At 34.1% G+C, this 12,899-nt stretch overlaps 3 protein-coding genes across 5 annotated transcripts; all 3 read right to left on the reverse strand.

The window, feature by feature from the left end:
- Nucleotides 1-1,514: 1,514 nt before the first annotated feature.
- LOC147938787 (CDPK-related kinase 6-like) lies at nucleotides 1,515-4,940 on the reverse strand. Its single transcript, XM_087463714.1, has 11 exons — nucleotides 4,152-4,940; nucleotides 3,925-4,055; nucleotides 3,772-3,813; nucleotides 3,535-3,643; nucleotides 3,371-3,449; nucleotides 2,967-3,263; nucleotides 2,773-2,882; nucleotides 2,420-2,524; nucleotides 2,247-2,309; nucleotides 1,974-2,141; nucleotides 1,515-1,903 (listed from the first exon to the last, which is right to left on the reverse strand). The coding sequence occupies exons 1-11, from the start codon at nucleotides 4,716-4,718 to the stop codon at nucleotides 1,763-1,765; spliced, it is 1,812 nt and encodes a 603-aa protein (XP_087319840.1). The 5' UTR covers nucleotides 4,719-4,940; the 3' UTR covers nucleotides 1,515-1,762.
- Nucleotides 4,941-5,837: 897 nt separating this feature from the next.
- LOC104711447 (protein IQ-DOMAIN 15-like) lies at nucleotides 5,838-9,175 on the reverse strand. 2 transcript variants are annotated; one of them, XM_087466326.1, is made up of 5 exons: nucleotides 9,035-9,175; nucleotides 7,314-7,480; nucleotides 6,813-7,052; nucleotides 6,471-6,674; nucleotides 5,838-6,383 (listed from the first exon to the last, which is right to left on the reverse strand). In XM_087466326.1, exons 2-5 carry the CDS (start codon nucleotides 7,455-7,457, stop codon nucleotides 5,946-5,948), a joined length of 1,026 nt encoding a protein of 341 aa, XP_087322452.1. In that variant the 5' UTR covers nucleotides 7,458-7,480; nucleotides 9,035-9,175; the 3' UTR covers nucleotides 5,838-5,945. The 2 variants fall into 2 exon arrangements, with proteins under 2 accessions (XP_087322452.1, XP_010426448.1); XM_010428146.3 differs by having other exon boundaries at nucleotides 7,314-7,483.
- LOC104711446 (polyadenylate-binding protein-interacting protein 10) lies at nucleotides 8,810-12,638 on the reverse strand. Of its 2 annotated transcripts, XR_755285.3 has the most exons (12): nucleotides 12,307-12,625; nucleotides 11,660-12,211; nucleotides 10,868-10,975; nucleotides 10,742-10,786; nucleotides 10,570-10,642; nucleotides 10,385-10,497; nucleotides 10,239-10,298; nucleotides 10,072-10,119; nucleotides 9,908-9,973; nucleotides 9,505-9,566; nucleotides 9,035-9,181; nucleotides 8,810-8,960 (listed from the first exon to the last, which is right to left on the reverse strand). XR_755285.3 is itself a non-coding variant. In XM_010428145.3 (11 exons), exons 2-11 carry the CDS (start codon nucleotides 12,143-12,145, stop codon nucleotides 9,133-9,135), a joined length of 1,110 nt encoding a protein of 369 aa, XP_010426447.1. In that variant the 5' UTR covers nucleotides 12,146-12,211; nucleotides 12,307-12,638; the 3' UTR covers nucleotides 8,810-9,132. The 2 variants fall into 2 exon arrangements, 1 of the variants encoding a protein (XP_010426447.1); XM_010428145.3 differs by having other exon boundaries at nucleotides 8,810-9,181; nucleotides 12,307-12,638.
- Nucleotides 12,639-12,899: the final 261 nt, after the last annotated feature.

The following is a 12,899-nucleotide window of genomic DNA, read 5'->3' on the forward strand; positions in this document are numbered from 1 at the left end:
TATAATTTCAACACATGTATTTTTGTAATGCATATGTTAAAACATAAGATAATTCAAAATAAATTATAATTTATAGGAATGAATCTTCAGTTATTTGATCAGAAAGTCTCTATTATCTTTATATATGTATTTATTTTATCAATTTCACTCATTTAAAATTGATTATGACATGAGATAAGTACTTATGAGATAACAACATAACAAATATATCTTAAATAATGTTGATTCAGTTTTTTTGCAAATTATATTATGTTAATTTTTATTTTTATTTTCAATTCTTACTGAGATATAGATTTGATATGATGTATTAATTGTGTTTGATATAAAATATTTAGTTCTATGCATTAAGATGAAATGCGTAATTAAACTTAAAATATGGTTTATTATGATTGTATATATATTTAAATGGTACTCATTGTCCTATAAGAGTTTTTGGGTAAAAGCACAAAGATTAATAAACAATAAATATTATGTCATTTATAAAACTTAAACCAATGGAAAAATATACTGCATAGTTCAAATAGTCATAAATTTTATATTAATAAAAATTGTACATAGAAATTTGAGAAAATGTTATAAAATAGAGCAAAAACAGCCTTGAAACTCTTATATAATGAAACTAAGAGACTATTAAAATGAAATATGAGAGGTTTTCAATATTAAAATGTTACAAGATAAAATCTAAAAACATGTATCTTACTACTTAATTATTCTCAATAATTTTTTTTAAATTTTTACCTGCGTAATAACGCGAGCCTTATCTAGTACTTTTATAAAAACTGAATTATAAAAGAAACATGTATGTATGATTATATATAAATAATTTATATACTTTGATATTGTATGATTAAATAAATAAAAGTGTAAAAATATTTTTGACATTTAGGAAATTTATTTGTTATATATATTTTTATGATTATTAATTAAATTAAATTAAATTAATAAACATACCTAATTATACAACAATCTGTACATATGTTCGGGTTATTACCTAGTAACAATGATAGATAACCAATTAATATGTCTTTTCAATTTGATGAGATTGTGTTAGTTCTCTTAGCTTTTTTTGTTTGTGATGTTGATAAGAGTTGTCTCTTTTGGAGATGTTTAAATTTTTTTTCTATGGCTATAAAATTCTAAAGTGAGGTGACAACTAGTAGAGAAATCCACACACACTATCTACTATCTACTGCTCTCAAAATGCAGAAGACTCAATATGATATGCTATATTTACTTGAACATTTATTTTAATTCAAAATTTTGTTTTACGTTTATTAATTTCTTACAACAAAATTTACCATGACTTCCTTTCACTTATAAAAATAAAATTAAATGATTGTATGGTAACAAACCAATTAGCTCAAATTTTAAGTAAGCAAATGATATGGATTGTTTTATTATTTCAAATTTTTTTTGAAAATGTGCATAGTGCAGTTATCAGCTAGTTTAGAAGAGGAAATGATATAATTAATTTTCGAATTAGCACAAATTTTGAGTTTTTAGCTAGACTTTGATTTATTACACCTCCAATACCATTGCATTGCCTTAGTGGACAGAAAACCACAACCGAACCACAACAACTCAACTAATGTTCTATACAAACAAGAATATATGTATCTTCCTTTTTGTTTGTTTGGATTTAGTATGGTTCCCCTGAAAACAAAATGCTTAATACAAAAGAGGTACCTTTTCTTCCGGTCGATGTTTTTTTCCTTGAATCGACATGTTTTAATGATTCGGGTTTGACATGCAAAGTTAGAAGTCACCTTGTTGGTCTCGAGCTCGAGCTTCGAACAGTCACACCATGTAAGAACTTGGCGTAGCCTAAGAAATTCAGCTTTCCATCTGAACTTCTTATCCAATCCTTGAGCAGAGGATATGCATTTGGTCCCAAACTCATCTCCTGCATATGCAAAAAGATATTGGTTTCACAGAATTACAGATCTCAGGGATATATTGAAGTCCCTACATACCTCTGCGAGTTCTTGGACAGAAATGGCTCGGCTTCCTTCACGTTCAAAGTTGTCAAAGGCTATCGTTGCGATCTGTTCCCATTCTTCAAGAGCCTCAAGTTGATAAACGCTGACCGCAGCCGCACAGAACTCTTCAAAATCAAGTTTTCTATGTGCCAAGGGTTGCATCTTCAGTCAAACAAGAAGGAAACACACAGAAAAAAAAGAGTATTACAATGTATATTACAACCACAAACTAGAAATGCTGCGACTTATAAAGATATGTTGATGTACCATGTTCAAAATGTCAGGAAGCCTAGATTCGATCATAGCATCCGTAGCATATCTTGTCAGAGCCTGCATTTAGCATAAGATAAGAAGACTCTCAGATTCATAAATTGAAGAACAGTGACACTAAAAGCCTATTGTTAGACCAGTAAAGATGAGTGTGGAAATCACCCACTGACCGTGGTGAAATTGTGTAGATGCAAGCCTCCATCCTCTGGGTCGAGGAGCATAAACTGTGCTTTAAGGAACACGAGTTCTTCTTCGGGTATAGCTTTCGATAGAGCCTGTGGTACAAGTAACAGAAAAATAAAGATAACATAAAAGACACGTTATCAACTCAATTAAGAACAAAAGCTAGGATCAAACAAACTAATGTAAAAAAAAAATATGACAATAATCCTAAGAAAACTGTTAAACTCTTGACAAGATCTGAACAACTTGGTTAACAAATGGATCTGATCTATTCTGTCACACATGTTATCGTATTTGCAAGGGTAAACTACAACACATATGTTAATTATTAGAGAATCACCTTAAGTGCTGCTCGTCTGAAAGGCGATGCTCGAATATAAGACTTGACCAATTTGTAAATAGAGAAATCAAGAAGTAAACCAGGGTTTTCATCTCGAAGCCATGGATGAGCTGCAAATTTAATCATACTCATCATTACGTTTCCATCAATCAATGTCACTAGTTTTTAACACTAGTGGTTAATTAGGAACTTACCTAAAGCTTGAGCAGCTGTCATTCTTTTCCTATGGTCTTTGTTCAAAAGCCTTTTCACAAAGTCTTTGGCAATAGGAGATATTGAAGGCCAAGGCAAATCTTCGAAATTAGGATTCGCTCTAAGCACACAACGGAAAATAGCAGACTCGGTTCTTCCATAAAATGGTCTACTTCCACAAAGTAATATGTAAGATATGACACCAATACTCCATATATCTGCTTCAGTGCTATATGATCTGTGGAGTACTTCAGGTGCAACATAGTATGCACTTCCTACCACATCGTTGAGACGCTGATCTGATTAAACACCACCACAAAGAAAACATTCATCCCTTTAAGTCGACATAAAATTCTACTAAGCAGAGTCATGTATAAGAAAGAGAAGTAAAGAAATAGATCATTACCGAATCTAGCGAAATCAGACAAACCAAAATCTATAACCTTGAGTGTTGCATCCTCATTTTTGCTGGTAAAGAGAAAATTCTGGATAAAACAGTACAGAACTTGTTAAAAAACACAAGCAAATCATGATATATTATTCAAAAACTGGTAGAAGCAGAATGTGTACCTCCGGCTTCAGATCACGGTGCACAACACCTTGAAGATGGAAGAAAGCAGTTGCAGATAAAATCTGCACAAGAATACGCTTTGCATCTGCTTCCGGGTATCGACCACCTCTGCAGTAAAGAGATATATAGACATTACAAGGTGTTATACAACACAAAGCTACCTCTTTAACCTATATAGACCAAAACTGGAATACACAAAGAAATGAAAACAGAGGAAAGACTAGTTTTGATTTTACCTCGCCAAAATTCTATCCAATAGCTCTCCACCTTCACATAACCTGGAACCATAATGGAGTCAATACATATTCATTAGAGAAAGACCGAGACAAGTGTTCCAAATCAAAAACAGAATTGTTATACATAGAAAGCAATGAAAGAGACATACTTACTCCATAATAACAAAGACATTATCAGCATCTTCAAACACATCGTAGAACTTAACCATATGACTATGCCCTGACAAAGCTTTCAACAACTTCACCTCTCGACGAACATCTTCAATTGATAAAGCTGATGTCATCTGAAAACACCACAAAACACCCCACATTGTATCAACAACACAAGAACCAATTCTTATGTTTCCAGTAACTTTGGAATCGATCACATTGTAACAAACCTTAGATTTAGAGATGATTTTGACAGCAACAGTTTGACCTTTGATCTTGCCTTTCTTAGCTTTAGCCCAACAAGTATGACCAAAATGCCCTCGACCCACCTCTTTCCCAAGCTCATACTTTGTTTCAAAGTTCTTAGCAAACCCGAAATTTTTGTCCAACCTCCCTCCGATCCCGCCTCCGGCACCGCTACCTCCGGCTCTTCCGTGATCGACTTCTTCCCTATCCTCAGGGATCGGACCATCTCGCGGCTGTGGTGCTGCACCTCTTCGCCGTCTCAGAGCCGCCATGATCGGTTTCGCAGGTGAAGGAGGCGGGAACGGCCATTTGAATTTTCTTCCCGGAGTACTCGCCGGAGATGGAGCTACTCCAGCCGGTAACGGGCTTTGGAATGGGCTGATATTGTAAGGGTTGACTTCCGAAGCAGCCGGAGACTGGGGAATCGACGATGAAGTCTGGTGGTTGTTGTTGTTAACTGAGCGACGATGACGTAACTGAGCGGTTACGGAGGGGATCTCGTTGTCGTCATCGTCGACGGTGGAAATGTTCCGGCTGTAACAGTGACCCATCGTCGCCGGATTGTTTGAAAGTCAAAGTTTAGTTTTTTGATCGGTGAGAAAACAAAAGTCAATACATCGGACGGTGAGGAGACGAAGTTGAATAGTGTAAAGCTTTCACAGAGATCATTTCAAACCCAAGAGGAAAAAAAAAACAAAACAGAGGTTTGAATGACCGCTGGAGAAAAAAAAGAATTAATTAAAAAATCGAAAGAACATAAATATAACAGTAACGGAAGAAAATGCCGGTGGTTTTGCTATAACGACAGCGGAGGAAACGTGATTACTACGATAGCCACGTGAGCTAGTGACGTGTGATTAATGATTATATTTATTATGTCTTATTTGTCTCGGATTTTTTTTTTTGTTTGCTGAAACTATATTTTAAAATTTTAAAAATAATTATGTTTGGATATATAAGATTTTTTTTGGCTAAACACAAAAAGATTAAAAAATAATAATAATAATAGTTTTAATAAATTGACTAGTATTAAAAATAATTACAGACTTCATATAGTTATAAACTATTATTACATTAATATAAAGTCTGTAGAGATTTTGAAAAAACCTAATAAAATTGTACAAAGGAAAATGTTTAAAATATCTTAGGGACAGAAGGAGTATTAATGTTTTTGAATTTGAGAAAATGGATAGGTTATCAATTTTATAGGTCACGATCATTACTCATTTAAAACATATTTCCAATCTAGTTTTCCATTTTCTGAAATTCTGAAATGAAATAATTATTCTAAATGAAGTAATATTTCATTAGAAATTGTGTTTTTCAACGCAAGTGGAGAAATCAAACTCCAAAATGGAATTATGATTTAAAATTTTTCAACTAAAGGAAAAAAATTCTACATTCTTATTTCTTATTTTACAGCTGAAAAAATTAAGGACGGTTGGAGGAATTTGACTTCGAGAATCGAGTTTGGATAAACAAAGTAAATATGCCAACCATCAAATAAATAAAACCGGTTTAAATCCACTTGGTATGCATTCAACCATCGGTTTTGTTCAAAGCTGCGGACGTTTGACATCGAATTAGTCATTAGTCACGATGTTTTTAGCATTGAAGAAGAAGTCTAAATTGATAATTGTTTGGTGCAATATTAAAAAAAATATTAAATCTTGGGTCCAATACTTATAGTATAAAATAAAATATCTTTGATTGGATCATCGGTTCAATTCGGCTACTCAATAACCGATTCGGTTTATTTAATAACCTCGTGAGCATTCCTACCAAAAGTAACCATCACCGTCATTATAACCGTGCGATTGCGTATTATCCTTGTGAAATGACAATCGCTTTCTAATCAATTGTAATCTTGGTTCGTTCTTATCTAAACCGGTACGGTTTGATCTCTGCTTTGGTACGCTTTGTGGCCGGCGGAACCTAGCCACGGTTGAGGCAGTGTTAGACATGTAATTTGGCATTGAATGGACTTGCCGTGTGAAGCAAGACTTCCCACTTGGTGTCTGGTCGTTGAGTCGTTGGAGGTGGTCTGAGTACGTATTATACGTATCGATCTCAACTGTCTTGACTGGTTCAACGATAGCCTGATCAGTTGACATTCTCCTTCCGGTTTCTTGATAACCGAACCGGTTTAACCTACTCGGTCTTGTGTCCTCTAATTCGCTTTCACTGTGAGCTTCTCTCGTTGTGGTTCTCCACATCTTTGATAGTTAACCCAAAGCGTTTGTCTATTAGTAAAGTTGTAATGAAAATTTAAAACAAAATGGTAAGTTCGATATTGGTTGAACCTGTTTAGAGAAAGCACGAGATAAGGAATTTTCATCGACGGGGTTGGTTGTAAGTTTTCTCCGGTGGTCTAGAGCTCGAGCCTGGAACCGAACCAAAGCCTGAACCCGAAGCAAAGTGATGCTAGTTCGTCTACGCACGTTGTGGCCTCTCACTAGGGCTTGTAGTTTCACAACTCCTTGTAGAGCCCTAAATGCCGTTTTGGCCTTCATTTACAAGTCATCGAAATCAAGCTTAGTTTCGTCAATAGAGTGATACAAATATATGTTCATTAATTAATAATCAACCTCATTAAGGTAACAAAAGTATAATAAGGGGCTATACAAGTAAATATTGATTTTTACCAGGCATCCTCGGAAAGCTGTCTGAATGAGAATAGCAGCCACGTGTCTTTTGAGATAGACAGACGTCCGACAGAAAAAGACGGTTTCCTTGGCCGTCGAAGACGCAGTTTTCTCGGTTTCCTCTGCCACAATCACGTCAACAGCCGTCGAGTTAATGTTGCCGGCGTTTCTTGTGTTTGTGACGTCTATTGCAGAAGGATCAGAAGAAGCTTTCTTAAATAGCCATTTTTTTCTTCTCATCTTCACCAACAAAATTATTAAATATTTAACAAAATTTATATATTTCATTAATAAATAAAATCTTAAAGTTAATTAGATTATCAAAAATCAGGTTCTCTCTCATGCTGATGAAGTTTTTTTCTAAAAGTTATATAGAGCTATCCAAACTTACAAGTAAATGTTGGTGTATTAAGTTATATCATATAGTTTGAATTAACGAAGAGTAGGGAAAAAAAAAGAAAAACAAAAAAAGAGAGAAGTAATTGAGTGAAAGGTATATACCGGTCGTTGGTGTTGTTCGTCCTCTTCTTCTTCGACGAGGTCGTTGTCTTGTCGACGAATTCTTCTTCTAGGGATTATCTTCTCGGGCGATCGGAAAACTTTCTTAACCGCCGTGAACCATGAGCTTCCGCCGGTTTTCCCCATGATTCAAGATCAATCAACTTCGTCTGCTGCTCGATTTATGTTAATTATATATTGTCACTTTGTTGATAGTACATATGGAATGAGCTATATAAGCTAAAGGAACACTCACTGTCCTTTATGTAGAACAATAACCTTTTTTGTTCCCCAATATTAAATTTAAAAGGTCAGTACATATATGTACATGTATATTTTGGCATTTTGCGATGGTAGATGCATTGATAAGTGAAACTCGAAACTAGGATTTATTTATTGATCATAGGAGTTCAATGGTTTATATGATTTTTTTTTTGTAACAGTATTCCTGATTTCTTATTCATATTGGTATTTCTACAATTGGAAGAAATATATGCATCATAATGTATCGGTCAAATGGAAAATGATCTCTAATGTAATCATATAATGGCTTTGCATCCGGAAAAGCAGCAAAAGAGGAAAAATGTTGGAATAAGAAGAGTAACGAAGCCGGAAAATAAAATAAAATACTAATAGATACTACTCCATAAAAGATAAAGAACAAAATGAAAGGAGGAATGTAGTACTAGTAATATAGGTAGGCATGCTTTGTGTTTACAAATTAGATAGCTTTTGTGTCAGAAATAAAAATAATAATTGTAACATGAAAGACTGTGTCAATGTTGGAATGCAACTATCGAGAGTGCATAAAGTTGTTCCTTCTCTTCTTTCGTATATGTCTTTTTCATATATAATAATTTCTCACAAAAAAACCATTAACGTCGCTATTTAACTCGTTTATCATGATTTCGTGTATTCTCACTCTTTGTAGCTTTGATTGTTTTTGATAGATAGTGATTGAGCTCCACAATAAAAGAAAAGAATATATACTGTAAACACTTTGTACAATACTATTACAAATTGTAAACCTTTTTTTTTTTTTTTTTCTTTTAATTGAACCTAAAAACTAATCACGATATTAGTGCATTAGAAGTATATGATTACATTAGAATTATATGTTTAGAGGAAAAAATTATAACAGAAATATTTGAGTTTTTTTCTTTCAAATATTTATTTTGCATCAAAATCTTTACGAAGTACGTACATAGACCATTAGTACGTAATTTGTAATTGCATGATTTCTTTCGTCCGATTGTTTATTGAGCAATAACTGTAATTCTCGTTTTATCCTATGCAACAAAAAACACTCGTAGTAATTTGAACGTTTTAAAAACTATACATTTTTCATCGGAAAAAGGTAATATACTAGCCAGAAAAACATATGTTTTGATGTAACGAACGCTAAGAAGGACAAAACAAAGAACAAGAAAATCAAAACTAGACCCGCATTCAGACAAGACCTAAACTGAAATCAAGAAGTACTAATAAAGAAAAGGAAATTTCTCCAAATGTCTTAAATAAATCATAGAAATATTCAAATTTGTAAATTTTAACAACATGATTTGTGTTTTTTTTTTTGGGGAGAGTAAATAGAAAGGAGAAAGTTTTAGACCAAAGTTCTTGAGTTGTTCAAAGATACCCGGGCAGGCTCTGCGACCGCGAAGCAAACTTAAAAATAAAATCTAAAAAGAGTTTTAAATATAAATACAAAACGCCTCAAGTACCTTCTTCTTTAGACTTCTTCTTCTTCAGCTTTCTATCTCTCTCTTTTTCTATATAATTTTGACATCTCCGGAGAGAAGAACGATAGTTTTCACTTGAACTAAGCGCGGGGAAAGTGCGGCCTTACTGGTGTCTTTGATGGGCTTACCCTTCAAGAACAGATAAAACCAACACAAAGATGAATACAAATCTTCCAAGAAAAAGGACAATACTAGATAACTAAAGAGATTGGTTATACTATCACTCTCTAATCATGGAAATATATTTAACATACATAGAACTGAGAAAGATGTCACATTTTAGGCAAATGAACCAGAAATAGAATTAAGTGAAGAGCTAGCCAAGTCCTATCGATCGATATCAAGTTAGCTTTTTAGTAATGACTAAAACAACAACCTACCATTCAAAATTTGACATTTAAGGGGATATGGTAGAAAGATGAAGAAAAAGGTTAAAATGTTGAAATCTTTACCTTAGTGGGAGTGCCCCCAAGAACATACCACTGCAGTGAAGAGCAGCAATTGCACTTTCCGCCTGAGAGAACAAAGCAAAGTACATGAATCCCGGATTAACAATCCAAAACGAAGTTTGAATCTTGGACCGTTTTACGTAAACTTCAGATTTGAGTTTATGCATCTAACTCAGAGATTCAAAGAAGCTCAGAAGGGGTCTTTCAAATGTAAGAAGATATAAGAAATGCAACGACTCAAGTAACTAAGAAGGGGTAATCAAGTTTCCTTAAATGGATCAACCCGGCATGCAATTCTAATAGTACAATCTTTAGTTTTTTACTAGCAACCGAAACTATTCAATCATCAAAACTAAAGTCCATAATAGAAACACTTTAGTTGAAAACCTAGGCAAAGAGAGTTTACCAGCGCAAACTCAACAAAAGCAATACGGGTTTGGTGATGATAGTCTCCAAGCCTCAGACGATGAACCTAAAAAACATATATAACAAAAAAGTTGATTGCAGAGCAGAAAACAGTACTTAAGAAAGCGTAAAAATATCCTCGCACTCCAAAACCAAAATCCATACCTCCCCACAAAACATTTCAAAGAAGCCTTTCAAGTCAATCTGAGTGATCTGCAAATTTAAGCAATAAGACACTGAAGAAAGTTAGTTTCTCCAATACTTAAGCTGTCAATGGTTTCCAATATAAGATTAAATCTCATCGAAGAAATGGTAATTGGATATAGACTTACCCGCTTGTCAATGTTGGTACAGTAAACAGTCCTCACACACATCTCACGCTCATCCTCAGACTGAGAGAAAGAGAGCACCATTAGGCTCAAGAATGATTAAAATGACAAGATTTTTACCAAATTTAGTCATAGTTATGTGAACTTACTCTTGGAAGGAAAGTTGGGTTAACAGGGGCAATAGCGGTTTTGGAAGGAAGAACCTTAAGAGGGTAAAAACCAAGCACAGTACCTGACATGCTCAAAGCAGCCCTAGCTCCCTCTGCAGCAACATCTCTTGATTAGATGTAAGAAAATCTCAACTAGAGTAAACAAAGGTTGACGAGGAAAGTACCTTCATTGGTGAACTCAATGAAAGCAAAACGAAGGACAGAATTTGGGTCACCGCATACACGACAATCAACAACCTTTCGATTCCAAAATGACAAAAATATGATATGAGGAAACAAACTAGTTACTGCAAATAATCAAAACATTTGGAACATATTAAAGATCATTTCAAGTACCTGTCCACAATTAATAAAGACACCTGCGAGGTTCTCCTCAGTAACCTACAAACCAAAACAAAGTAAGAGAGGCAATTCCTTTACCAGAAAAATGTTTATTGAAAATAGCTTCTTCCCTCGTTTTACCTGTTGGTCGATATCAGAGACATATACAGTTCTCCTGATCACATCATCCTTCTGAGCCAAGCTTGTCCTTTTGTTCATTCTTCGCTTCCCTTGACCAAAACTCCTTCTCTGTAGCAAACAGTAAAAGAAGAAGCACATGTGTTACAAAATTGTTTGAAGAATGTGTCCAACACATCTGACAGGTAATACCATTGTTTGAAGAATGTGTCCACAGAAAAAAATGAATACTTTCTAGTTAAAAACCCCAAAAACTTCAAAGCTCATACAAAAATAGAAATTTCTACCAAAGGCAGTCATTTTCCTGAAGTGTAAGTGATAAGAAAAAGCAAACAGTAAACAAATAAAGTTTAACAAACCCACACACAAAGTGAAACTGCTTATGCATCAATGATCAAGCGATAGACACAAGAACACGTAAAGCTCAAAACTTTTTTTCAGTTATCTATATGCTGAATGTACCAGCATACAAGCGTTCTCAATCAAGAAACAAGCTAAAAATTAGCAAATCATGGTAAACAAAAAACACACAAAAGCTCAAAACTTTAGATCACCAATTCTCTGCCCCTCACTGTATCATCAAAATCTTCAGAATATTAAAAAAAACACAAAGATCGGAACTCACACACTAATGTAAAAAGGACATTTCATACATCAGAAACACATCCATTTACTAGAGATGTAACAATCAAAACATCGCAAAACACAAACTTTATATCCATCCAGAGAACAAAACGAAACAAAACAAAACAAAGCACAGAGATCATAATTCAGCAAGAATGTATAATAACATACCCTTCTAGGAAAATGATCAGTCCCATCTGCAACAACAAGTTTAGGTAGCGCTGCAAAATTGTTAGTAAACCCTAATCCATTCCTCAAAACCCCAGATTGACTTCGAGAAAGAGAAGGAGGAACAAATTCCTGAGCCATCGGATTAAGCTTAGAAAACGCATCAGCCAAATCTTTGATCTCACTCTTGAGACTACCTCCATTGTTCTCACCACCATTCTCCGATTTCGTAGACTCGAAACCATTTCTGCTAAACCCATTCAAAGTCTGACCCTTTTGAGAAGTCTCATTGATCCGATCGTCTGTTTCTGGAGCCGAATCAATGCTAGGAGGATTCGATGAGTCAGATTTAGGGCTCTGATCATCATCAACATCAGGACATGGCGGCTTCGTCTCGGTAGCTGATGAAGCAGTGTTGTTGTTGTTGTTGTTGTCTAAATTCTGACCAGAAGAGTCCACTTTGACACCAGCATTCTCAGCAACAGCCATGATCGGACCAAAAAAGGTTGAATCTTTGAAAGATCAGACAACAACTAGTTACGAACTCGCCGATTCCTGTATAAAAAGCAACCAAACTAAGACAAAACTCAAAAAAAGAGAGAGAAGAGAAGAGAAGAGAAGAGAGAGAGAGATCAAGAAGTGATACGAACCCTGATAGGCTTATCTCGATCAAATGGTTTAAGCCATAAATGGAGAGAATCCAACTTAATTTAAAGGATCAATGAGCAGAAGAGAGGACTGAAACAAAAGAAAAATTAGAATTTTTTTTTTTTTTTTGTAAAGGGGGATGATTAGAATAGAAGGATCACAACACAAGACCGACCCTTTGGTTATAAATTAAAGACTTTAACTAGTTTATACTTTTCTTCTTCAATATTAAGCTTCTTGTTGTTGTACTAGTTTCGATGATGGCCTTTGGACATCATCCTAAATGAATATCTTTTTTTACTTTATGTTCTTTCTCACTAGGAGGAAGCTTCCTACTTTTCATATGTAATTAAGACATAAATATATTTTTATGAATACGTTTGAATAGTGTTTATAACTGTAAGAATTTGCTATCTGTATTATTGGTTAAAAATTATCTTTAAAATTTTAGTACTTATAAGTTTTTAATAATCATATCAAGTGGTATATCCAAAAGAAATTTAGAAATGATACTGTTAATTAACTGTTTTTTTTAATATTAATTAATGTTAGAAAATATGGCTTGCACTACCATATATTTACAGTGATTTTTATT

The sequence above is a fragment of the Camelina sativa genome, chromosome 9, assembly GCF_030686135.1.
Source record: "Camelina sativa cultivar CO46 ecotype springtype chromosome 9, ASM3068613v1".
Classification (NCBI taxonomy): Eukaryota; Viridiplantae; Streptophyta; class Magnoliopsida; order Brassicales; family Brassicaceae; genus Camelina; species Camelina sativa.

Bases quoted from the DNA above. Each gene is read 5' to 3' on its own strand.
- LOC104711446 (XM_010428145.3), bottom strand. From the start codon at position 12,145: ATGGCTGTTGCTGAGAATGCTGGTGTCAAAGTGGACTCTTCTGGTCAG. The intron at 10,976-11,659 runs GTATGTTATTAT...TGTTTGCTACAG, and splicing joins CTGATCATTTTCCTAGAAGG to AGAAGGAGTTTTGGTCAAGG. The intron at 9,974-10,071 runs GTATGGATTTTG...TATGTTTTTTAG, and splicing joins TTGAAATGTTTTGTGGGGAG to GTTCATCGTCTGAGGCTTGG.
- LOC147938787 (XM_087463714.1), bottom strand. From the start codon at position 4,718: ATGGGTCACTGTTACAGCCGGAACATTTCCACCGTCGACGATGACGAC. The intron at 3,644-3,771 runs GTAAAATCAAAA...TCTTTACTGCAG, and splicing joins TTGGATAGAATTTTGGCGAG to AGGTGGTCGATACCCGGAAG. The intron at 3,450-3,534 runs GTACACATTCTG...TGTTTTATCCAG, and splicing joins ACCGTGATCTGAAGCCGGAG to AATTTTCTCTTTACCAGCAA.
- LOC104711447 (XM_087466326.1), bottom strand. From the start codon at position 7,457: ATGGGGAAAACCGGCGGAAGCTCATGGTTCACGGCGGTTAAGAAAGTT. The intron at 6,675-6,812 runs GTAAAAATCAAT...TTGTAAATGAAG, and splicing joins CAGCTTTCCGAGGATGCCTG to GCCAAAACGGCATTTAGGGC. The intron at 6,384-6,470 runs GTTCAACCAATA...TAACTATCAAAG, and splicing joins CTCGTGCTTTCTCTAAACAG to ATGTGGAGAACCACAACGAG.